The 25,777-nt window shown below is 43.3% G+C and overlaps 1 protein-coding gene across 4 annotated transcripts in view; it reads right to left on the bottom strand.

Moving 5' to 3' along the window:
- RGS6 (regulator of G protein signaling 6) overlaps positions 1–25,777 on the bottom strand; it is a 244,991-nt gene that overhangs the window by 20,879 nt on the left and 198,335 nt on the right. For all 4 annotated transcript variants that reach the window (XM_048484070.1, XM_048484071.1, XM_048484069.1 and 1 more), the window contains 2 exons: positions 17,917–18,103; positions 6,759–6,848 (listed from right to left, as the gene is read on the bottom strand). In XM_048484070.1, the coding sequence (XP_048340027.1) occupies positions 6,759–6,848; positions 17,917–18,103 (277 nt within the window). The remainder of the gene's footprint in view (positions 1–6,758; positions 6,849–17,916; positions 18,104–25,777) is intronic.

The raw sequence follows: 25,777 nt of genomic DNA, 5'->3' as shown, positions 1-25,777 counted from the left end.
TATCATGGCTGGTTAAAGCCAGCAGTGATGGGGTATGGGGCTCCCTGATGGACATTATTAATCTGTCCCTGAGTTCAGGGGTCTTTCCAGGGAGCCTGAAGGGGGCAGCGGGGAGGCTACTCTTGAAAAAAAAAATCTTTGGACCTTTCTGATCCATCCCAACTTCGGCCCAGTTTTGAATCTTTCATTATTGGGCAAGGTAGTTTAGAGAGCGGCAGAACAGCTCCAGGTTTTTACAGAACAGACATTGGCCCTGGACTCATTTCAATCCAGCTTCAGGCACAGCCATGGGATGGAGACTGCATTTGTCACTCTCATGGATGATCTCTGTAGACAACTGGATCAGGGAGGGTCAGCACTGCTATTACTACATGATCTTACATAGCATTTGACACAGCCAATCATTACCCTCCACCTCACCATTTCTGGGATATGTAGGACATTCCTGCAGTGGCTGATCTCATTTCTCCAGGGTCAGGGATAGAGGGTAGGATTAAGGGACAAGGTGTCATCACAACACCCTTCAGTGTGTGGTGCCTCTCAGGGGGTGATCCTCTTCCATATGTTATTGAACATCTATATGTGACCCCTCACCCAGTTAGTCTAGAGTTTTGGCTGAGGCGTCAACCATATGCAAATGATGGCTGCCCAGATCCTGAATGCCTTGGCCAGGTGCCTGGAGGCTGTGTTGAAATGGTTGAAGCAGAGCTGGCTGAAATTAAACCCATCCTATTGCTGGGCCAGGGGAAGCCAGGATTGGGACAGCAACTGCTAACTCTGAGCAGTTTGCAATTAGCATCAACCATCAAAGAGACTGGGTGTGATCAGTGATGACTTCCTTTCCATGGAGAGAGCACTATACTCATTTTGGTAATAACTGTCTGGTGGCGACTGGCCGTAGAACTATCTGGCTGCCCTCAATCAGAGCCACAGCCTTTCCATGTCTGTGATGGCATTCTCTGTCTATGATTTACCCACTGGAATACATGTTCCCAGTGATTCCACTTCTTCCCATATGCGTGGGTTCTGCAGAACAGCTACTTCTAGTCCCACCATGTATATAATTGGAGTCCTAGTCAGCTTCTTTACAAACTTTAGACTTTAAAATGCCTGATGATGTATGGTGTGTTGATCTGGACACCAATAAGGTAACTGTACCCACAAATGCAAAATTGTTGCCTGTTTTACCAGCGCCAGAAGCTTTAGAATTGAAAAAGCACTTGAGGCAGTGTCTAGTCAGCATGACTGCAATTACAGAAACTGCTACTCATGCCTGACAAAAAGGCTTTGGCCAGTATGAGTTTGAAGACCCAAACCATTCTCAACCTAGAGAAGTTTCATGAAAGCCAGGATATCCCACTACTTATGGGAAAACCTCCAAATGACCTGCAATCTGTACCTTCTACAGAGTTCAACACCCCGACTTATGACAATGATGTAGATTCAGTGGATGTGGCCACTAGGGTTGCCATGGTGAGATTCTTCAATTCTCCAAATGTTTTACAAGGATTCCAGGGGCATACCTGCACACTTCACCTCTTTCCCCATCCAGTGGTTGCCTTTCGGGCTAATTTGTTCTTGGCCTCATGACCAATGCAGATATTCTTTGCAGATAAATTGTCCAAGACGCAGGCAGTGGAATACCTTGGAGAATGGTCACTCAACTCAACTAATTATGCTTTCCAAAGAATCCATAACAATATGCTTGACCCTGCTCTGATTGGTGATAAACCAAAGTGGTATGCTCACCAACTATCCATTCCCGTGTCTATCATAGAAATTCTCAAGTTAGTTGAAGAACTGAGTATTCCATTGGAGAAATAGATTCTGATCCTACTGATGAAAGTGGCAGTGACAGTGTGTACTATGATGTTTCCAGCCTGGTGGGACTCTCTAGCAAGTGAGTCTCAGGCCCTGCTGGATTTGGTTCAATTCCTCAGGGCTTCTGAGATGTTTTTCCAGGCCTATGATTGAGGCACTGATGCTTACATCTTAATTGGCCTCCCTACCACAACTCTTATCCCCGTTATTACTGAGTTTTATTTTCTATTTATGTCTTTAATTACTGTGGCTTTGCTTCTCCTTTTCCACTGTTCCCTCTTGCCAACTGGTGACCCCCGCGTAGTAATCTATTTGATGGGTGCCACTTAGAATTTGAAGAATGCTAAAGCTGATAGATTTCAAACTGTATTGGGTATATTCTGTATTTTTAATTGTATTATAAACTGTTAAGACACCCTAAACATGGCAGTAGTTGGGAAAGTGAGGTATACAAATCTAATGAAAAATAATAATGGGCTTCTTTTTTTGACACATTGTGCCACTATTGGTGGCTGTTTAATTGGTTGCTGTTGCTGTTTCAGTTGATTTGCATCAGTATTTTAAAATGAAGCTTCAGATTTTTTTAAATTATGAAATGGGCTTATAATTTTTAATTGTGTATCATTGTGAATGGCTTCAGAGGTACATTTGTGGAAAGATAGCATGCATTTTTTTTTAAAATTAAACAAATAACCTATTTGATCAATTAAGTGCCACTTGACTCTTTGAGAGCAATCCCAGTCAGGTCTACTCAGAATGCTACTCAGATCTATTCAATGGGGCTTATCCCTAGGGAAGTGCTAGTAGGTTGCACCGTTTGTTGCCAAAGTAGATACTTGGCAGGATGGATCCATTGCAAAATAAAGGTTCTTGGGGCAATTTTGGAAAAACAAAACAAAACAAAGATAACTTGTATTTTAACAAGAATGATCTCTATATTTTTCCTGAACCTGGGAGACTAATGACAAAAGAGGAATCATTCTGTCTGCTGTAGCATTACAACAGTGCCACTCATGACTGTAAACGCAGAATCCAAACACATATGAATATACATGTGGCGGCTTATGCAATTTTCATACATGCAGGAACAAAAAAAGAGGGCATTTGCTGCAAGAGAACAAACCAATCCACTGCTGTAGCAAAAGGTTGGGCGTAGCTTTTTAAAGCAAAAATGTTTTGATTAGGAAAGCGCTCATTCCAGTTAGGTGCAGAAAAGTGGATGAGAAAGTGTGCGCCCATATGCTTACTGTAACCACTTTATCACTCCCTTCCTACTTCCTCCTACTCTGCCCCCAAAATATGCACTTCTTTCAACATAGGATCTGCTGCCCAGATTGTCATCACTACATATTCTAAAAACCTTTTAAAAAAATAGGTCCTTTTTGAATATAATTGTTCCTCTAGATAGACCGGCAGAGATTTCTTGTTTGGTTAGCAGCCAGAAAAGTCCTCCATGAGACAACTCATCAAAGCATCCTTACCTGAAACTAACACAAGCCAAAGGCAGCTGAAAAAATATGGTATGATCACTGTTGCTGTTGTGTGAATGTGAAATCATGTTGCTTTGCTGCAGGATCCAGTCTTACCAGGTTTCCTGCTAGTGCAAGGAGGAATTGATTTGCCTCTTTGCTGCAGCCCAGATTTCTGCAAGCACAAGGCAGGCCAGCAGAGATATGAGAAGTCAACAAGGAGAAAAGATCAAATCATCTTGCTAGTCCTGTGCACCTGTTACAGTGAATATATGTACAATTCACGTGCAGTGTTCACTTGATTGTTTTTTGTATGTGCATTGAGTAATTCTGTTGTTACAGGGAATGCACGTAGACCTGAATGTGTAATGCAAACCCCACATTAATCCAGGTACTGGTTCCTAATTCATTCATAAAGTGAACACGTATTGGCTTTTTCTTTCTTACAAACACACAAATGAATGTACAGGCAGGATGTTTGTATAGTCACTGGAGCTGGTGAACAGGGCTTCCATGCCAAAGCTGATTCATGATCTGAGATCTCTGTGGCTGTAATGACATGTAAAAGTGCTAAACTGCCACACATTTTCAATGATGCAAATAGTCCCTCCCACCCATTGTTAGGTCCCCACAGTTAAGGAAGGGTACAGGCAATCACTGTTTTCATTGCTATGGAACGGGACTATTATCCTCTGGAATGGGACTGAAATTCAGGTGAGAACATCCCTTGGGTGATGGTGCATCACTTGAGAGGTCCATTCCAAATTAGGAAGAGGGAATTGATAGCCTCTGTAGTGCAGTGGTTAAAGTGTCAGATAATCTAGGGCTCCTTGGGTAAATGGAAAGGGAGAATGATGTGTGTACTCCTTGATGGAAGGGCCAATTTAAATATACTGGATATACAGACATCCAGAAATGTGCTTCATATTTAAAGTACTAGAAAAGACTTTACTGATATGACTGGCTTGATATCCAAGAAACTAACTCAAGGTTTCAAAATGAAATATGGCCCAACCCCAAACAAGTGCTTTGCAAACTTGAAGTTCATGTAGGCTTTTAAATTTAAATAACGTTAGATTAAACCAGTGAACACAAGCAAGAGTATAGTCTCCCAAAGCAATCCTCTAAACTTTTTAAAAAAACAAACTTCTGGGAAGTCCACTCTCTATCCCCCAGCCCCACATTTTTAAAGACCCATGAAGTATAAATAGGTAATAGCTCAAGGACACGGGAATCCCCATTACCACAAGAATACGCCTCCATCTGATCCATGGGGATAGTATATGGTTCTACTAGTTCTGGATTCAGACTAGTGCAACATTAACATTATGAAGAAAGTCTGATTATTTTCATTACTTGGGAAGATCTCACTAGAGGCATGATGATGCTTATAGCACTCAGAACTCTGTGGAACTATAAAGCATTGGCTAGAAGTTGGAGATGGCACACAGCAAACCTGCCTAATTTGTAACCACCAAGCTCAACACAGCCTCCCAGTCACATACAGCAGCCCACTAGAGACTCTACTCCAGACTGAAGTTCCACTACAACAAATTGTAGACATCAAATATGTCCTAATATATCACCATAAAATCTCTGCTTTTGCATTTCAGCTAGGTTTAATGCCACTCATGGCAGAAAAAAAGTCCATGAAGTCAATGCCTATTGTAAGAAAATGCCACATTTGGCCCTCTGCCTCCATGGGGTACTCACAATACAAGTCAGCATGTAAAATAAGAGTCTATGAAGGAATCTAGCACACTTCTGATTCTAAATAAAGGCTAAGGAGCTGTGGTAAGATTTAACTAAATAATTCCAACATGTTAGGCCCAACTTGGAAATCTCTTGCTTGAAGGAGCTACAATGTGCGCATGGAATTTCCACATAAATGATGGTTTACACATCAGTGCCAGGAAAAGTTATTTCCAAACTCCCATTGGCATGAGAGGATGCCCCACACTAAAGTGAATGCATATCAGAGTTCCTAAGCATGCAAGGAAGCACTACATTGGGGAAAAATAATTGAACACTCTCGGGTACACTGAAGCCAACATGACAGTATATGGAAGCTCTGGCAGGATGGAGATAGCAGGCAGCACAGCAATAGGAAACCACACAAAGCTCAGGCTGCCGCAATCATTGGGGGGAAATGCAAAAAATGTCATAGAAGTCAAAGAATTACAGGAGAAGCGGGAAATGTTTTTTTTCTGTCATGCATACATGCAAGCATCATGATTATTGGCAGAACACTTCTGCAAGACATTTATACAAACCAGAAATGCAGGCAAAAGCACTCTCATCTCTTTACCTCACTCTTTACCTCACTCCAGTTGTTTGGTTACAACCAGATAATCACCTCAAACTGGCCTTCTGCTACTGACAGTAATGGACAGAAAACATCTTGCTGGTTAATAGGGATCGGGCCTCCAGATGGGGACCGGGGATCTGCTGGAATTACAGCTCATCTCCAGACTAGAGGTCAGAGAAAATGGATGCTGTGGAGGGTGGCCCTTATGGCAGTGCACACCACTTGAGCCCATGTCCTCCTCAGGCTCCTACCCCCCACCTCCTGCAGTAGCCAGGAGGACCTGGCAATCCTATGCTGACAGCAAACATGCTGATATTAAAAGGGGGAAATGAAAGGAAAAGAAAAGCCAATTTTTAGGAATCACCAGTCTGAGCAATAACTAGCCCTTATTTAAAATGAAAGAAGGGAGAAAAATCTTCATATAATCAAGTGCAGGTAAAAGAAAGTGAGAGGGCATTGACAGGAAGCAAAGAGGAAGCCTCCAGGTAAGGCATCCCAAGAAGAATAATTAAATTTTACCTCAAGGAACAAAACATAATTGGAATTTGTACTTCTTCACTGTGGTTATTACCACAGCTATGATTTTTAAACATATTCGTAATTTTTATTTAAGAAGATTGGAAAACTTCGTCAAGATTTTTTCCCCCTGTGTAATACTGGATTGCTGTCTAGTATTGAGCATGGAACACATGGGAGCCCTTAGGTCAGTGGCTGAGCAGGGGCTCTGGATGCAGAAGCCCCAGACTCAATCCCTCCCTGGTACCACCTCCAGTAAAAGGATGTTAGACAGCAGATCTCAGAAAAGATTCCTGCCTGCCGGAGGCCCTGCAGACTGCCAGACAGACTAGACCATACTGAACTAGATGCTCTGGCTCAGTATAGAGTAGCTACATCTATGGTTTCCAATGACCTTTCCAAAGGTTAATTTTGCTGAGGATGACTAGTCCTTCTTCCTACCACTGATTGTTGAAGCTATTTATAGGGATGCCAAACATGGACCTTCAAGAAGGAGGAAACCAGAGTTCTCATTCCTTTGTAAGAAAACAACAGGAAAGAAAAAGGAACAATAAACTCAAAATGTTCATGTTCACATATTAGCAAGCAGCAGGCAGGAGTCAAGAAGTGCTCAGAGGTGCAATCACGTCCTTTCCGATATATACCTTCTTCTTTGCCAGCAACAAGTCTTGATAAGCATTAGAACGGAGAAAACGTGCATAGCTGTCACTCTTCATCAGCTTGTAAATGTGCTCCTGTGGAAAAGGAAGAAACGAGAGGCTGAGATTTGTTAATGGCCACAGCTCTTTGGGAACCTATGAGGAAAAAACACAAATTGCAAGGCAAAAATTGAATATTATTTTCTCTATCCCCACTGAAGCGCAGGTCTTCAAAGGAGAACAGCTGCTGCATTTCCCAACTCAAAAGTGGGTTGTGACTTTTGGGTTGTATGTATATATGTGTATGTGCGTGGCTCGAACAAACATTTATTAGTGGTTACCTTACCAGAAGCCATTGCTAGAAATCAGTTTGGTTCCAGATGTGAGCAGTAATAATGTAGATGATCTGCTGCAAGGAGAAGTGTGAGCACAGTGGCTCCCAGCTTCAGGCTCTGCCAGTGCAAAACTAAGGTAGATGGTAAGTAAGGGCAATGACACAGTTGTGCATGGCTTCAGCCTGCCAGCATAGGTTTGCCCAGCATGGAGGACTACAGCACAACCCATAATCTTGTTTTCACTGTGCCCAGGCTAATGAAAAAGAGCCCAGCTGCCTTCAACCTGTGGTGGCTGAGACATGATGCATCTGGAGAGAAGCGTGGCACTGCCCACCTTTGCCTTGATAGCCTGTCTGAAGTACAGTCAACAAGGAGAAATGCAAGACGGGGCAAAGCACTTGTCTAGGGCTGTTCTGGCCTTCCAGTCCTCCCTGATCCTCTGGTCCCTGGCAAAACGAAGCATCCTGCCAGTTTTCATGATCATTTGGCAGACATGAGCAGTTAAATACCGCACAGCTCTCCATAAATACAGCACAGCTCTGGATTGCACTTCACATGTTTGTCTATGATTGCTTCCCTTGTGGTCCTGCTTGGGTGGGGCAAAGAATCACAGATTTAGTGGCATCCCTATCAGACTACCATCAGATAGGCTCAGAGTCAGTTTAAGTCTTCAATCCCATGCCTGTTTATTTGGGATTACCACTGCTTATCCATGATATTCAGTGCACAAGATCAGTCCTGGAATACTAATCTACTCTTAGTCTTAGTTGGTACAATTTACAGTGACCAAACACATTTTGCAATGGACTACAGCTAGGTGTCTAAAAAGGCAGACACTAAAACTTCTGACATTTTTAAATCTCAGAGCTTTTTCAACTGAAGTCCAGTTGTCAGAGTGTAATTACATGTAGTGGACAGTGCCATGACTCTTTCTTTGAAAGAGTCTTTCCTTGAAGAGTCTTTCCTTGAAGAGTCTTTTATCAGGTGAAACAGACCCACAAGCATGATGGAGTACTAGCACAGGTGAAGGGTGAAACAAAGATCTTTGAACACTTTCTTCACAGATGTTTTTCACTTAAAATTCACTCCACCCCACCTGGGCCGGTTTTGATTGCCAAAATTGCTCCTCTGTTGGCACGGGGAATGCCCCGATGAAATGGAGAGCTCTGCACTGCCCCTGTTGCTGAAGCATGTCTGCCTAGCTGTTGCCTTGGCACCACCCCGGATCATTGGCTTTTCTCCGCGGCTTTCCAGAACTGCCAAAATGGAAGCTCTTTTTGAATGCCCCCCTGTTGCTCCGGAGGCTTCCCTGCTGGGCAGGACCATGGCAGCAACATTGGGGCCATTTTTCCTGCCTCGCTGCTCTGGCCCGCCCCACCAAACAAGAGAATCACCGCTTTCCCACCCACCCCATGTGCAAGGAGTTTGCCGGCAGGGAAGCCAGTGATTCTCTCGCACGTGCGAGGAGTTTGAAGGGGGGGGAAGCCTGTGATTCTCTCGCACACTTGAATCAGGGAAAGAACCAGGCAGCCATGGGGTCCTATGAGCGGTGTGAAGAGCCCTGCAGTAGGTACGCTCCCGGACATACTACGAGGCATTTCTACAGTGCAAAACCGGCCCTGCTTTAAAATACAGATTCCTCTATCTTTTGCTTCTTGGGGACAAAAGTGGGAAATGAAAGGAAAAGGGAAGGATGTTAAGGGTTATGGAGTTTCCATTTAAGGATGTTATGGAGTTTCCATTTAAGGTGTCATGGCTACTGAACATTGACAGATTTGTTGTCCAGGATTGTTCAACCTTTTTTAACAAGCACAAAAACCACTAATAAAGTAGGTGTGTGAAACTATCACTGAAAATCTATTAACAGGTGAAAATATTGTTGACAGTACATTTCCATCCCCTCTAATAAATATGTTTTAAAACTTAGAAATGCATTGCCTTGTGTACATTTCAGGAAAATCTGTTAGGATCTTTTCTTCCTCATGGCTCTGAGGAAGAATTTATTCGCTCTGTCCCTGTAGGGCACTGTGTTTTGAAAAACAATCTAAGTAAAATGGAAGAGATTTTGCACACCCCCAGCCCATTTTTTTAATTGAAAATACCAATAAGAAAGTCCTGAAGGAGAGAGAGGGGACTAACCTTTCCATGCATTACAGAGATTCTATCACTGAAGAAAGTTAAATCTGTTTCTGTTGAAAGGTAATAAAGTCCATCTGGTCTGCCTCCTTATGCTGCCCCCTTTTCCTGGAATCCTGATAACAAGATGGAAAAACCTTCCTCTACTTAGATTTCTATACACAACAGTCTGCTGCTGCCAAGGGTGAGGGAGCAGATCCGGTTAAAAAGCTGGCAATGGTGTATGTCAGGATTGGTGATTTGGTAAAGATAAATCATAGTGAATCCCGAGAATCCCAATACCAATTAAAAAACCCCAGGTGTATTAAAAAACCCCAGGTGTATTTAAAAAAAACTGAAAAGCTGAATGACAGTTGACGTCTTTTCTTTTTTTTTTGGCTTTTAAAATTTTCTTTTCCTGCCCTGCCATTTCCCAAGCCCACATGGGCAGGGAGGGAGAGAGATCTCAGTGCCGTATGGAAGATTTACCTCCCACCAGTGCTTTTCAAGGACCAAAGGGTTTGAAAAGCATCAGTGGGAGAAGCATTGGCCAGATCCTGTCTGTCACCAGTGCCTTCCCCCCATTGTTGCTTTTTTGTTGCTTTGTTGCATTCAGGATCTGTCCCCCACCAATGCTTTCCAAGTCCTCTTTGAAAATGCCAGTGGGGGCATTTCTCCCCCCCCCGCCCCCCTTGTGCGTTCTATTCTTTTATTCTGCAAGGTGTACTAGATTTTGAACGACTATGTTCTGTTTTCTATACATAAAGGACAAGGTTTCTTTAAGAGGTTTAAACCAGGGAGAGCTTCAGCAATTTTTACACCACTGGAAACCCTGTAATGGGAGAATCTTTATTTGTATCCACACAGGAGGGTGACCCATTGTCATTAGGTGCACCACATCTGTGTTGCCCTACCCTTCCTAGCTAGGTAACATCTGCCACAGTCAACCACATTTGTTCCGGACATATCTGTCCTGTTCTTATGGGAAAGGAGAGGGAGGTTTGATTTTTTCAATGTAAAGTATTTGCAAATTGAGGGGAATTGCACCTTCCCAGCAGAACCACTTTGGTCCCTATTCGTAGTTTCCTCCCCAGCCCAACTCACTTTCAGTACTAGAGTCAGGCAATGGGGGAAGGTCCTTAAGAATGGGAGGCAGCAAGCTAAAGTGGGAACATATGAAGCCACATTGTATCAAGTCAGACAACTGGCCCAAAAAATTCAGTAGCATCTCTTTGGGTGGCTCTCCAAGGCCTTAAGAAGAGAATTGTTTTCTGGCACCTGCTACATTAGTGTTCAACTGGAAATGCCATGGATTGATCCTGGGACTTTCTTTATGCATATTATTACCACTAAACCAAGGCTCTATCCTGTGAGAGAATTCAGGGCCTCTCAACATGTTTTTACTTTTGTGGTAAGACCCCCCCCCCCCTTGGGGCAGATAAGTGAAGAAAATGGCTGCCTCCATGTTCTGTAGTTTGGCCCTTAAAAGTTGCCTCTAGTCTAGCAATCAGATGTTCACATGCAAGACATGAAGGTGAAGGTCTTCACTTACGGTTTGTGCTCAGCAGCTCATGCTCACTGGCATATTGTCATCAGAGGCATATCTAGGGTGGTGCAAGGCCCCTGCCCTGGGTGCCGATCAGTGGTGGGATTCAAATAATTTAACAACCGGTTCCGGTGGTGGGATTCAAATAATTTAATAACCGGTTCTGCCAAAGTTGTGCAAACCTGCTGAATCCCACCAGTGGTGCCGATCCTTGAAGGGGGGACCAACCTGCACCTTTCAGCCTCCACAGTGACCACCGTTGAACTGTGCCTTGCCCAAACTCCATGTGGAGGTAAGGAGCAGGGCACCCAGTTGAACCTGAACCCAGTCGGATAAAGTTCAGAGTTCAACTGCACCCCGCCCCCCCATGTGCAGTTCAGGGCTGGGCATGCCTGTTTAACACTAAGCTCAGCCTGGCTGGGTGAAGCTTTAAGCTGCAGCTTTGAGTTCAGTGCTGAACTGAGCCATGGCTCTGCCTGGCTCCAGGTTTATACTGCTGGCTCTATTCCCTCAGCTCTAAGGTGCTAGCAACATCAATAGGGCTTAGCTTGCTCTCAATATACAGAGTCAAATTCAACTAGAGTCTCTCCTCACCACCTTTGTTTTTGGAACTTTCTTCAAAAGTTAACAACATTCAAGTCAAAAAGTCTGCCTGCCTAAGTTAATTATGCTCTCTGTGAAAACATGCTCCTTTCCTCCAGCCCTTAGATGAACAAAATCCCTTTTAGAACTGGAATATACTTTGTGAAAGATATATCCCTGAAGTTACAATTCAGGTGTCATACAGTTGCATGAGTATTTCTCCTGAAGGTTAAGAAAAAACCCCAAATAGCTGAGGGGAGATGCATTCTTGAGTAGAAGTTTGTGTGTGCTTATTTCTTTCCCTGCAGGTGATTTTTCTTATTAAAAGGGCCCCTTTGAGCTTGGTTTTTATTCCTCAGGGAAAGAGACACAGATACATTTTTTATCATTTCCTCTTTATCTTTTCGTTCATGGGGCAAAAACCAGCTCAAAAAGGGTAATTTTGATAAGGAAAAAAGACCACACAGGGAAAAAGATAAGCATTCTCCCCCCTCACCAAATTTCCAAACAGCATCTTTCCATAGCTGTTTAAGGTTTTAAAAAAGCCATTGGAAAAACAATCAAATAACCAAATGCTAACATATAGCTTAACCTTCAGCCACTGTAATAATGCATGTTGTATTTTGTAAGTGAACATTTGGCATGCACTGGTATATGGCTACATTCACAGGGGGGAAAAACAGTGGGGAAAGGATTAGTTGTGCTGCAGCTGAACAACAACAACAAAAATACAGTTTACCAATTAGAAAATTCTGAGAAGAAATCACACTCTAGCCAAGGCTGACAACTGAAGAGGAAATAGTAAAAATTTGCCTCTTTCCCTTGGCACATGCCATATCTTTGGAAAGAAATGAAGGGCAAGCTCTGTAAATTTCCTTGACACAAATGGAAAAGAATACACAAAACCCTCAACAAAACTAAATTCCAGATGGGAACGTGGGAGGTGGGGTAAGATGGAGGCTGTCTTGATAAGGCACCTGCTTCAAATCAGTGTGGCGCAAGAGGACCTTAAATCTCTCTCCCCCAAAGCAGTTGAGAAAACAATGAGCCGGGCCAGGTCACAAGGTGGCAGTCTGCCAGCCAGGACCTTGGGAATAGCAGACAAGGCGGCTGGGAACTGCTGAGCCATTTAAAATAGCAAAATTTTATCTCACTCTCTGGTACCTGGTATTCAGTAGAACTCAGCAACGAAAACAAAATTCATACGCTCACTGTTAAAAGCCAGGATTTTTTCCTGCAGATACAAAAGGACAACTGAAAAACAATTCCCCTATTTTTCATCAGAAACTCCTTAAGAAAACCAATACAAAAAACCCTAGGTGAGGCTGCACAACTGAGACCCACCAAACCACATGGAACTCCTTCCTCCTCCTGTGGGTTCTTTCCCATCAAGAGCTCAACAAGCCTCTTGCTTTAACTGCTTGTCCATGACTGTAAAAGCAGGTTTGTCAAGCATCTGGGACGTCTCAATCAATTTACCTTGGTGAGGCACAGGTAGAAGTGGCCTCTGCCTGGCACCTCTGCTTGGCACCCCCATCCCCAGGAGTTTTTGGGGTGGGGCAAGGGAAGGACGTGGCAATCCCGTGACATGCTGATGTCATATCTTGTTGAAAAAATGGACATGTCAGTGCTTCAGCTGACACTCTGAAAACTCTATGGTATTAATGTGGTGTGTCAAGAGTATCTGCTGATGCGCTGACATCACTTCTGGGTTTTCAGCTGGATGTGATGTCAGACACATCACACCATGTCATTTCACCCTCCTCTAGTTCTCCCACGGGCCTAAAGGAAAGGGCAGATGGGAGGGTCCAGGCCCAGATGTTGGAAGAATGCCCACTAGAAGTGGATCAATTGCATACCTTCATGTCTTGCAGGCTTCCTGGTAATACAGTATTGTTTGAAATCATTCCATATCCACAGTATATTCTTGTCCGCACAAGGGCTATTGAAAAGGTCGTCAAATAACTGTAAAAGCACCTAACATACTTCTTTGGATTAAACATGCACACTCCATGATTGCAATAATATTGATAAGATACCATATGACCCCTTTTAGTTTTAAATATGCTCTAATGACAAATACTTCATAGTAGAACATTTTACCCATCCCCTACCATAACAATAAATCTTAATTACAGTGATCATGCCTTAACACTAATACTGTGATTGCAATCCAGTTCTACAGTCATGTATTAGAACATGGCTCAAATGGCTGTTGCTCAGTGGTAAGAACATATACTTCTCATACAGAAGGTCTGAGGTCCAGTTTTTCACATTCACAGTTAGAAAATAGATTTCTCTGCCTGTGCCCCTGGAAAACTGTAGCCAGACAATAATGAGTTATATGGACCAGTGATCTAAGGCAATCTCTTATTTAGCAGACAACTAGTGACTTAAGACCTTGGACAGGCCATCTTAATTACCACAGAGGATAGATGGAAAGGGACAACCAATAATACAATGTAGTGAGAATGATAATCACATCAAATGCTCCAGAATCTAGATACAAACCAAGATGCACATTTGTATCATGTCTGCATGCAGGGTTCTCTAGCGAGGGATAGAGTTCCGAACATTGGGACCATTATGTAAAAACTCCAGAAGTTCCATTCCATGTGATGTCCATTTTGAGCTAAAGGTTTCCAATCTTCAGGTGTGGCCTGGGGTTCTCCCAGTGTTAAAACTGATATCCAGACTACAAATATCAGTTCTCTGGTTAAAAAAAAAAGTCTTTGTCAGAAGGCAAACTCTCTGGAATGCCAGCTCTGAGGTGAATTCTTTCCTGTCTCCCACTCTGCACAGGGACTGTTTCAAATCTCTAGGAATTTCTTAGTTGGTAACAAATAGGGACAAATAGTAGTCCATTTTCAGTCTGTGATTCTGATCAGAAAAAAGATAAGGACAAAGGAGCAAATCCTCCTGCACTTGTGCTACAGTCCCATTCAGTGCCCACCCATAGCTGCAATAACCCTAAGCTGAGAAAGAGATGATCATTTAGCAATATAGAACAGTAGAAGGCAGGTGGACACAGCCCCAGGAGGGAAGGGAACAGAGATGTCCACATGTCCCTATTTTCTTTCATCAACTGTTGGAGGGTATGCCACTGCCTGGTTATAGCTTATAAAACAGAAGGTTATGACTCTTGTCCAAGCCGTCAAACTAACTGATGTCTGTTCTGTTTCTATTTCAAATGTTGACTTTGTAACCTAATTACTAGCCAAGACTCTGGCCTAAAACTGCCACATGCCTAACCTCCCAAAGCATTCTTCTTTGTGAAAAGCATATTGTCCACGAATTTAAATTTGCCATGGGAATATGGTGATTTTTTTTTTGCAGCTTGGGTTTTTGGCATTCAAGAGATGGAGCACAGGATGTGGCTTCATTCAAGCAGCCTACGACAGCAAACATAACTTGTCAGTACAGTAGGCCACATTCCAGAAAGAGCTAGAACTATATTTGGTCAAGTCTTTGGGGCGTTTCAAGTGAAAAAACATGCAAAATATGTATGCGGATGAGTATTCCTTGAAAGCCAGGGCAAAACCTCACTGTGGGTGTGTGCTTTAGCTGTGGTGTAATTCTCAGAAAAGATATGCCATCTGGGCTTGCCTTATGTCTGTTTATCAGGGTGGGGGGACTTGTAATGACCAGATATGCTGTTTTAAGCCCGCTAAGGAGATGGCGATAACACCACAGAAAACCTCTGAAGGACTATGCAGATCAACATGTTACATGATACATTTCTCACCTATGTATTGTGGGGAAATCCTGTTTTATTGCCTATACATAAAAACCATCTGATTCCTAATGTGTTTCTACACACAATGCCTACTGAATTAAGGGGAACGACAGGGTGTGAGTCTGTGTGAAATCAGTTGGTCAATAAAGGCTGTCACTGCAATCAGCAGAGTATAAATAGTATCAATTGCTATCAAGTAGTAAGACCGCATTTCTGTCCCCAGTCAGAAATCTCTCTTCAGCCCTACCCCGATACTCTGAAATGCAAGTTTAACTGGAACTAGGAAAAAGGCAAGTCCCTGGAACCAACGTCTTCAGACTCCCTCTCAGCAGCTCAGCATCGAAACAGATGGAAGAAGAGGCAGCTGGCAGGATGGCTGATAGATTGCGTTTGGAGTTCTGTGGTTGTGCTTTAAACCTGAGGACCTGCTGACATCACACCTTTGCCTCTCTTCCTCAGAGATGGAGGGCGAATCCCTACCGAGAAATTAAATCTAGATACAACCAGGTTTCAAAAGGAACAGCACCTTTTCATTGAGGTTTCACCCTCCCGTCCACGGCTTGTGTGTGATGAGGACATCGATCTCTATCACACTTTCAAACAGTGCAGCAATCTCCACTACTGCACGATTGAATGCGTGATCTGCTCAGCACCTTTTCCTTCCTCGTCCTGATTGGCTGTTGCGCTGTGTTGGGGCGGGAATTGTTTTTTTAATTGCGCAGCCATGTCACCACACGAATGCGTAGATAGGATGGTAGCTGTTTTTTGCACAAAGCTGTATTTATATGCTGCTTCGGTACTCTATACCCACACTGCCGCACTGGCACAAAATTCTAATTTTGCTTGGCACAGAAATCACATTCCATGCAGTCCCGTTTCCACGTAGCCTCCACTGGTGCAAAACAAATAAACAAAAGGGCTGTGCGCACTTCGTACACAGCCCGCTGCACTCTGATTGGCTGGAAGGCCACACCCTACGGCAGGAACAACAAATCTGCATTCAAACCCCCCCACCGATCTGGATTGGACAAGTGTTTTTTAAAAAGGTGCACTTCCATGCAGGTTCTGAAAAAACACGTGATAAGGGAGAGAGGGAGCATTAGAACCAGGATGAATCCGTGTTCGGCGACCAGGCAGTGGGGAGATCTTCTTGAAACCGTGTTTTTTGCCATGAGTATCATGTTATATTGACCATGGGGATTCCACCGAGCGTGGGGAAATTGTGACTGGGGCACTCACGTGCCCTGCACCCCTGCCACAGCGCGGCACACTCCCGCTACAGAATGCCCCATCACGGTTCAGCCATGCCTCCGCCACTGCTCCGCCCAGACCGTCGCATCCCTCCACCCCATTAGCGCTACACCCCGTTGGCGCTTCCTCCTTTCCCTGCTTCTTATGTTAATCTTTCCCTCAGAGTTTATTTTTCAGCTTGCTGTGCATGAGATACCATGTCTGAATAGAAGTCTGCATGCTGACACCTAATCTGTGCAGCTGATCCTCCTGAAAGTCAGTGGGTAGTAAATTGTGAGGTTTGGGTTAGGTCAGTGATGGCGAACCTTTTTGAGGCCGAGTGCCCAAATTGCAACCTAAAACCCACTTATTTATCGCAAAGTGCCAACACAGCATTTTAACCTGAATACTAAGGTTTTAGTGAAGAAAAACAGTTGGCTCCGAGGCATGTGTTTCTCGGGAGTAAGCTTGGTGGTAGTTGGTGGCTTTGCTTTGAAGCAACCATGCAACTCTTCCAATGGGTGAATCACGACCCTAGGAGGGTTTACTCAGAAGCAAGCCCCATTGTTAGCAACCGAGCTTACTCCCAGGTAAAGGATCGTGCCCAGGCCAGCCTAGATGTGTATGTGGGGTGTGTGTGTGATTTTCCGCCCCCCACATGATGAACTCTGTGCATGCATGCCCACAGAGAGGGCTCTGAGTGCCACCTCTGGCACCCGTGGCATAGGTTCGCCACCACTGGGTTAGGTTGTTAGGGGTTTTACATGTTATGGCCAATGTGAAGGCATCAGATAGGCCGGCCAGCTGTCAGAAGGAGGTAGGGGTGGGTAGTGTGGTGGAAGTAGGGGTGGGTAGTGTGGTGGCCAAGTTTGCAGATGATACCAAATTATGTAGGGTGGTGAGAACCACAAAGGATTGCGAAGAGCTCCAAGGGGACCTTGATAAATTAGGTGAGTGGGCTAAGAAATGGCAAATGCAGTTCAATGTAGCAAAATGTAAAGTGATGCACACAGGGGCAAAAAATCCAAACTTCACATACACGCTACAGGGGTCAGTGCTATCAGACCAGGAAAGGGATTTGGGCGTCTTAGTTGATAGTTCCATGGGAATGTCAACTCAATGCATGGCAGCTGTGAAAAAGGCAAACTCTATGCTGGGGATAATTAGGAAAGGAGTTGATAATAAAACTGCAAGGATTGTCATGGCCTTATATAAAGCAGTGGTGCGACCGCACTTGGAGTACTGTGTTCAGTTCTGGTCGCCACATCTCAAAAAGGATATCGAAGAGATAGAAAAAGTGCAGATGATTGAAGGATTGGAGCACCTTCCTTATGAGGAGAGGCTGCAGCATTTGGGACTCTTTAGTTTGGAGAGGAGACGTCTGAGGGGGGATATGATTGAAGTCTATAAAATTATGCATGGGGTAGAAAATGTTGACAGAGAGAAATTTTTCTCTCTTTCTCACAATACTAGAACCAGGGGGCATTCATTGAAAATGCTGGGGGGAAGGCCAAACAGGAAGATATTTTAAAGAAGTACCTCTTGCCCCATCTGAAACAAAAAAGACCCACTCCCTCTTCTGTTCTACCACACTATTAGGAATGACACCCAAATCCGAACCTGTGCATCTTCGTATGTGTACCTCCCTGGGTCTTTGACATTTTGGCTTGTGATCTCATAGCTGTGAGAGTCTAGATTGATAGCACTCTGGGACCCAGGAGCAAGGAACTCTTGCCATATATCTTCCACTCTGGTTGCTACATCCAGCAGTGGTTGCTTTTTTAGATCTTGGACGGCCAACCAAAACCTGTATTGGGAGAGAGAGAGAAAAAGGGGGTCAGCCTGTGGCACCAAGGCAAAGATTAATCCTTATCTTTGCTGCAACTTAAATGAAGCAGAGTTCAACCATTTGTAACACATCAGCTGACATTCTGGAAGACGTTGGCCCTTTTCCGAGCGTTACTGCACACAATTCCCAGCGCGCGGCATCCCTGGCGCGCGCCCGGGCATCTCCACGAGCGCGGGGTCATCAAAAGGCGCCCTTTGAAAGAGCGCCAGAAATGCCTCGCGCTGAGGGGCGCAACAGCAGCAGCATCGGGGGCGGCTGCGCTGTCGCCGCCCCTCTCAGTGGGGAGTGCCGAGGGACCCCGCGCTACTCTCCTCGAGTAGCATGGGGTTTAAGGTAAGTGGGGAAAGGGCCTAATATTCAAACTGTATTAAATTCAAACAAATCAATGTATTACGCTGACACTGAATAGTATTTGAAATAGAGTAATAAATACATAAAATGTTTATTATAAACTGTAGTTATTAATTCTGAACTGGCTAAGCAATGATCAGATACAAAAATAGCACCCTATCAGCATGATTGCATACATTTCTTTAAGGGCTAAATAACATGGGATGCTGAAACTCCAAATGTGAAATGTAAACCTAAATACAGCTAATGGGGAGTGCAGTTGCTCTGGGGTGGAGGTTAACTCTTCTGCAACTTTCTTGATTTGAAATCTCTCCCTCAGCTGTTCAGTTCTGGGGGGGGGGTGTGGTGGAGAGGGTTGGGAACAGGCAGATACAGTAGCAATACCGGTGGTTTTTTTTCTTTTCTTACTAGGGTTAAAAGCAGTCTAGGGCAGGAGCCATTATGGTGCAGTAGTTAAGAGTGGTAGACTCTACTCTGGAGATTAGAGATCAAGTTCGATTCCCTACTCCTCCACCTGAACAGCTGACTCTGATTTGGTAAACTGGGTTTGTTTTCCCTGCTCCTCTACAAGAAGCCTGCTGGGTGATGTTTGGCTAGTCACAGTTCTCTTAGAACTCTCTCAGCCCGCACATACCTCATAAGGTGTCTGTTGTGGAGAGGAGAAGGGAAGGCATTTGTAAGTTGCTTTGAGACTCCTTAAAGGTAGAAAAAAAACTGCAGTCCAGATTGGTCCCTTTCCCTTTATAGGGCCAAATAACCTCTCTTGTGTTCCTTACAGGAAACACAAGTATAAATCCAAACTGTTCTTCCATTCACAGAATCCCAGCATCACAGTTACTTAGCCCTAAAAATCTAATGTCAGCCTCTATCTAGATATAGGACAAGGGTCAGTACAGATATATAAAACATAACTATAGTCAACATATGTTTTTCATTTGTATTAATATCCGACAAAAACAAAGTTGGTTTGGGCCTCATGGGAGAAAAATGCCCTTGTGCAAGACTGATCAGTTACATCTGTATTTCTGGCTGTAAAAAAATTAGTTTTCATTTCAGTTGGACCTGCAGAAACATAGATGTGAAGGAATGAAATGGATTCCATTTTGACACCTTTGACAGCGACAAAGCTGCTCTGATTACAGGTTTCCTTATGGTCATGATTTACAAGTCCAGGAACACTTAAAATGAGGTCTTATTCATCCCCGCTCCCCTCCCAACAAAGTCTATGAGCTGCCACTGGAAGACTGATTAATAATACAATCCTAAGAAGAGTTACACCCTTCCAAGTCCATTGAAGCCAATGGACTTGAAAGTTTGTAGTCCTGTTTAGGAAAGCAATGCTACCAGCCTAAATTTGTTGTGTATTCTGAATGTAACTGCTGGTAGATTCATACATGCACTTACTATGCACAAGCTGCTGTTTGTAATTCCATGTGCAAGAACAACTCAGATCCCACCGTACCCTGACATGCACATCCAATTGAATCAATATATACTGTTAGGAGTTGATAACACAGTAGAGGAACCTCAGATGAGGTGTGCTGTCCATCAATGTTATCAGTCTTCAGCATCACATATTGATGCTACTGGATGTGGGAACATCAATGCGGTTTTGTCTGTTGCCCTCACGTGCATAAATTAGGGGCACCCTAAGCAATCTTCCTACTGTTAAGGAAAGGCTTCGTCAGGGATTTGTACAAAGTATTCATGACATTCAGTGGGCATTTTCAATAAATACAGCTTTCACCTCCCTGGGACAACTCTAGGCAGAGATCTTTCATTCCACAGAATCATCTTGTACTTCATGTACATGTACTTCAACTGCAGTATAATCTTAAAAAGTTATGCCCTTCTAAGTTCACTGAATCATCAGAGGTCTCTATGGTGCATGTTTTCATGCAATAAAGCTTTTAAAAGGACCTTGAGATATGCAGCATGCCAAAAATCAATGCCAATTAATCAACCCCATCTCCTCATTCTGAAATGAAAGAATAAAGGTGCTTTTCCTTTAAGAATGTACATATCGTGGAAAAATAAATGTCCCATTCATCAAATTATGTATTCCCATTCTCAGGAATCCTCAAACAACTAACATTCTAACAAGAATCACCTGAATTAGCAAAGTTTTGTTTTTATCAGTTAAAACAAAGCAACTGCATGCTGCTATTCCCAGTTCTTAGCAGTCTTTTATCTCAGAGAGGCATTTAAGCCATCTGTGACAAGCTCTGGTGGGCTGTTCCACAGTTGCCTTTCAAAACCTCCTGTAGTTTGATTGACTGTCCAATTCTGGTTCTCCTCCTCCAAAGCCATGGCAACCAAAAAGAAAGAGCAAGGAGGATACACCATTCAACATGGGGAACGCAACAATGATCAACAGTAGCATAACAGATCCATATAAATGTTTGAAATCTTTTTTTAAAATCAGTATTATTACTTAGCCCAGCCTATATATGCTATCACAAGATCTGTTTTGGAGACAGAGATGCAGGACAATTAATGTGCAATTGAATTACTAAATGTGTACTAAAATGAGGACCTTAAAATGAATGGTGGCCTCTCGGTGCTACCTTCCTGTGATTTTATTTATAGAGCACATGGAATGAAAAATGTGATAGTTCAGGACAGTTTAAGATATGGAAAACCCTGAGCAAATAGGACAAAGCTGCCCTATTATGACTCAGTAGATGAAGAACAGCCTAAGGAAAAGGACGCATAGCCAGAGGAAAACATTCATCATTGCATTCTCATTCCAGACAGCCGACTGTTGTGACAGGGGCAGGCAGGACATAATGTAAACCTAAGACAACAGGCACTGCCGTGAGTGAGGATTACAGCTAGAGAGACAAAAAGGGCACAGACCTGAAATAAACAACTACGTTTATAAGGAAAACATTTATACAAAATAAACACAATTTTAAGTTTTCTGACAACAAAAGGAAAGATAGCTTTTAAGATTTAATATTTAACATTGATAAATTCAGTTGTACTCAGTAACTAATATGCTGGTTGTTATCTACAATGATTTCCACAAAAGAAGAACTGGACAAAGCACGCGCGCTGCCTTGTCTTCTGCTTTCGGGCTGTTTCTCAGGAGGGAATGACCTGATTTCAAATTCATTTGTTGCGTATTTTAAGGTACGTGAAGCAATATAACACAAAAGTCCTGTGGGACCTTAAAGTCTAACACATTTATTTCAGCATTATCCTTCATGAGTGAGAGGTCACTTCCTCAGATGCTATGAAGAGGAAATCATTTTCCACATTTTTATAAGGAAAGTTACAGAACCAGGTGGAGGGGGGAGGAGTTGGGGACAAAGAGCCTATGCTTAGTGGATCACTCTCTCCTTGGTATACTTCGTTTCACATAAAGATATTAGTAGATTGTGTATTTCTTCACCACAGAACAAAGCATGTCAGAACTTCTTTGTTGTAGAATGCTCTGCCAAGGTCCTAGTGCCTACCTAGCAGTGCCCGCCCCCCCCCCCCCAAATTGTTTGAAAGTAAAAAAATACATTTTGGCATAAAAGCTCTTGTATCAAAGTACCATGTTCAATAATGCACAAAATAATGGTGTGTAAAAATGAATGATAATTTTCAAATTTATGTGGGACTATATTCTAATGTGGAAGAATACAATTTTCTCAACCACTGCACCTCAACTGACCAAACTAACATCACTCAGAGCCAGATGTTCCTGAAAAGTAGGCCGTGCATCCAGAGGCACAGCAAGGGGGGAAGCGCACAGTGCACTGGTGCATCCTCCGCCCCCCCAGCCCCAGAACGCCCCTGACCCGCCACGGAATGCCCCCGCCACAGCCCCACAGGGGCGCGTGCCTGGTGCGTCGCGCCCCTTCATCCCCTTGGAGCTATGCCTCTGCATGCATCCAGCCCTGCTCCAGCTGTAGAGATTCAAGCACTTAGTTTACCTGAGCCCACATGTCAGCAAAGGCAGAGACAGTGGGAGTTGTTGCATGTTAAACAAAGAAGTACATGCCTGCTAGCTCAGAGAAGGCACCTTCTGCAGCAGGGGAAAGCAGAGTCTTTACAGGATGAAGCCTAACATGCTGGAAGAGCCTATATCAACCAGGTTCACAGAATATCCTGGCCTGGATGCAACAAAGCACGTGACTGCTGCAACGCTTCCTCTGGCTTGTGGATTCTGTGCATTCTGACTCTTGGACCGGACTTCTGACACTCTTGGACTGATATCTCTGCCTGGCACACCCCCTGGACACACCCAAACAGATGCATGAGATACCATTAATTTCATTTAGACAATATTAGGCCTTGGGTAGCCCCATCCACAGCCTGCAGGTGCCACCACTGCCCTGCCCTGCCCCAACACCTCCAGAGGGCTTTTGAAGGGCAGGGGGAGGCATGAAAAACAACAAATCTCTCCGACTGTTTGAAAGTCTTCCATGGGACTGAATGGACTTTCACCATTCTTTTGGTGGCGTATGTCTGGGTGCTAGTCGCAGTGACAGTGGTGCAAAAACCTGAGTGGGAGCTGACTATAGCCGGCTCCACCTTCAGGAATGCCCCGGCCCGCTCTCTCCTGCACTGGTGTCCAGTCGGATGCCTGGAATGGCTAGCCTCCCTTCTGGGTCAGCCACAGTGCTTGCATGCCTCCCAGTTTGCCCACCCCACCAGCCAATTGCCAAATGCTGGTGTGAGCTTGCACTGGTTCTATTGAACTGCTCACCCCCTCCTTTGGGGGACATGGTAAATTTTATCCAGGGATTTTATGTATAAATTTGCATTATGTTATTCAATTCTACCTGGCTTTCTCTGTTTTTATAATTTGTGAGTGTTTTATTTATTCTGCTGCTAAATTTGATATTTGTGCTTTTACTTGTTATGAGTTTGATCTCACAAGTTGCATTGCAGACTTTCAGCTGGAAAAATAGCCTATAGATCTTCTAAATAAATAATGAAAAAATGCATGCTGAACTTGGACTTCAGCACAGGAAGCATTTGTAGGGAATTAAATCATATGCATTCCGTATACAATGAGCAAGACCCAGCCACAATTAAGCAGGTTTAAATGAGAATGAAGCCTGTGTTTAGCATTCTCTCACTGAAATCAAGGGCTTATTTTCTGCTATCCCATTCCCAATATATTTTTACAAATGACTGTGCATAAGAATCACTCACTAGTAGGGCTACCAACTGCTAGGAATGTTGTTAATTTTACCACAAACACATTCAACAGAAAATCGCAGCATGTTCAAAGCCATCAATGAGATGCAAGTGGACCACTTGATTGGTTCAAGCCAAATAGTTGGAAATATCTGCTGAATTTGTTTTATTCGGGTTTTTTGCAATACTGTATGTATGCAAAGGCACTGCTGATTCAAACTGATCGGCAGCCATTAGCGTCACTAAAGATTACTTAGATGAACACTGAAGGGTGCGATTTTACTGAAGCACAGCATTTATTTATGACTGATTTATATGATTTGTGAATGATCTAATTGTATATTTAAACAATTGCCTGCTGAGTGGAGCAGTTACCCAGCAAGGATGAGGGAAGAGAGTAGCACTCAATCAGGCTGTTTGAGCATGCATGTAAGTCAATTTTGCTGTACTACTTGGTTAGAGAAAGAATATGATAAAGGAATAAAGAAAAACTAACAAAGTCTGACGAACAGAGTGAAGACGTACTAAACTGATTGTCAAAAATCAAAACAAAACACACACACATACTCGATCCCTATTTGTGACCAGCAAACAGGATATGAACCGGTAGGTCCTGAGTACCCTACCAACTGCCTGGAGACAAAAAAAGTCTTGTCCCTTTATTAGAGGCTTAATGGGATATTGTACCTCACCAGGTGAGGTACAAAAGTTACAGCGGCCCAATTCCACACAACAAGGTATTTTCTACCAAGCTTGCTGGTAATCCTACTCACTAGGACTGAGAAATGTAATGTACAAATGAAATCTGAGGCTTATCTGCTGGGACTTATGGATAGATCTTTGGAAAGAAAACATGGAACTTTGTTATATATATATGACAGAAGCAGCAAGAATACTATATGCTTAGAAATGGAAAACTCCAGCTATTCCTACAATTGAAGAATGATGGGTAAAAGTACTATAGCTGGCTGATATGGCCAAGTTAATTTTGCTACTTAAAAGAACTTAATTAAGTTCATGGACCACTGTAAACCCTTAAGAGACCACTGACCCCTGCAGCGTGTATGTGAAGTTTGGATTTTTTGCCCCTATGTGCATCACTTTACATTTTGCTACATTGAACTGCATTTGCCATTTCTTAGCCCACTCACCTAATTTATCAAGGTCCACTTGGAGCTCTTTGCAATCCTTTGGGGTTCTCACTACCCTACATAATTTGGTATCATCCGCAAACTTGGCCACCATGCTACCTACCCCTACTTCCAGGTCATTTATGAATAGGATAAAGAGCACTGGTCCCAAAACGGATCCTTGGGGGACACCACTCCCGACATCTCTCCATTGTGAGAGCTTCCCATTTACACCCACCCTTTGCTTCTTGATTCTCAACCTGTTTTTAATCCATAGGATTAATCCATAGGAGGACTTCCCCTCTTATTCATCCTTCCAAATAATAGGATGGATAACCTACTGCACTTAATTTGACCTGAGACAGCAATATATGGAAGGAGCAAAGTGAAATGTATGTATATATCATGGCCATTTCTTCTTGTGAGGTGCTCTGAGTAGCTCACCATTGTGTTTTCCATCCACACAAACCGGCAGTGAGCAGTTTGGCCCAAGTGGGAGTAATGGCATTTTCATAAGTGATACTACAAATGCCATTGGTGTAGAATATCTAGCTTCTGGGTATTATTCATGTAGTAAGAGAGAGAAAAACCACATTTTTTTTAAAAAAAAGCAAATATTCTTTTATTCACTTTACAATGCATACATGTCCCCATGAGTGTATCTACAAACATATCTGCAATAAATGAAAGCACCACCCACAGCATATTCTGTATGCAGTGAGATATTAATTTTATTCCAGGATGGAGAATGGTTAAGATCCTGAACTACGAAACTGTTACATCCAGAGCTTATTCATATAATGTGGTTCATGGCTTTGCATCCAATGTTGTCCCCTAATGGCTGAAAACAGAGCTTGCTCAGCATTAGCATGTCTCTGGTAAGGAGAAGGGGAGGCATAATTGCAAAGCATTTCTGAGGGACATCTACTAATTTTCAGTGCCACATATTCCACAGTCACTTGTGAATGCTGGTGAATGACAACAATTCTGCATGCAGTAATTTAGGGCAATG

Source organism: Sphaerodactylus townsendi, linkage group LG02, assembly GCF_021028975.2.
Source record: "Sphaerodactylus townsendi isolate TG3544 linkage group LG02, MPM_Stown_v2.3, whole genome shotgun sequence".
Lineage (NCBI taxonomy): Eukaryota > Metazoa > Chordata > Lepidosauria > Squamata > Sphaerodactylidae > Sphaerodactylus > Sphaerodactylus townsendi.
The sequence above is the reverse complement of the archived record's forward strand: the minus strand, read 5'-3'. Positions and strand labels throughout refer to the sequence as shown.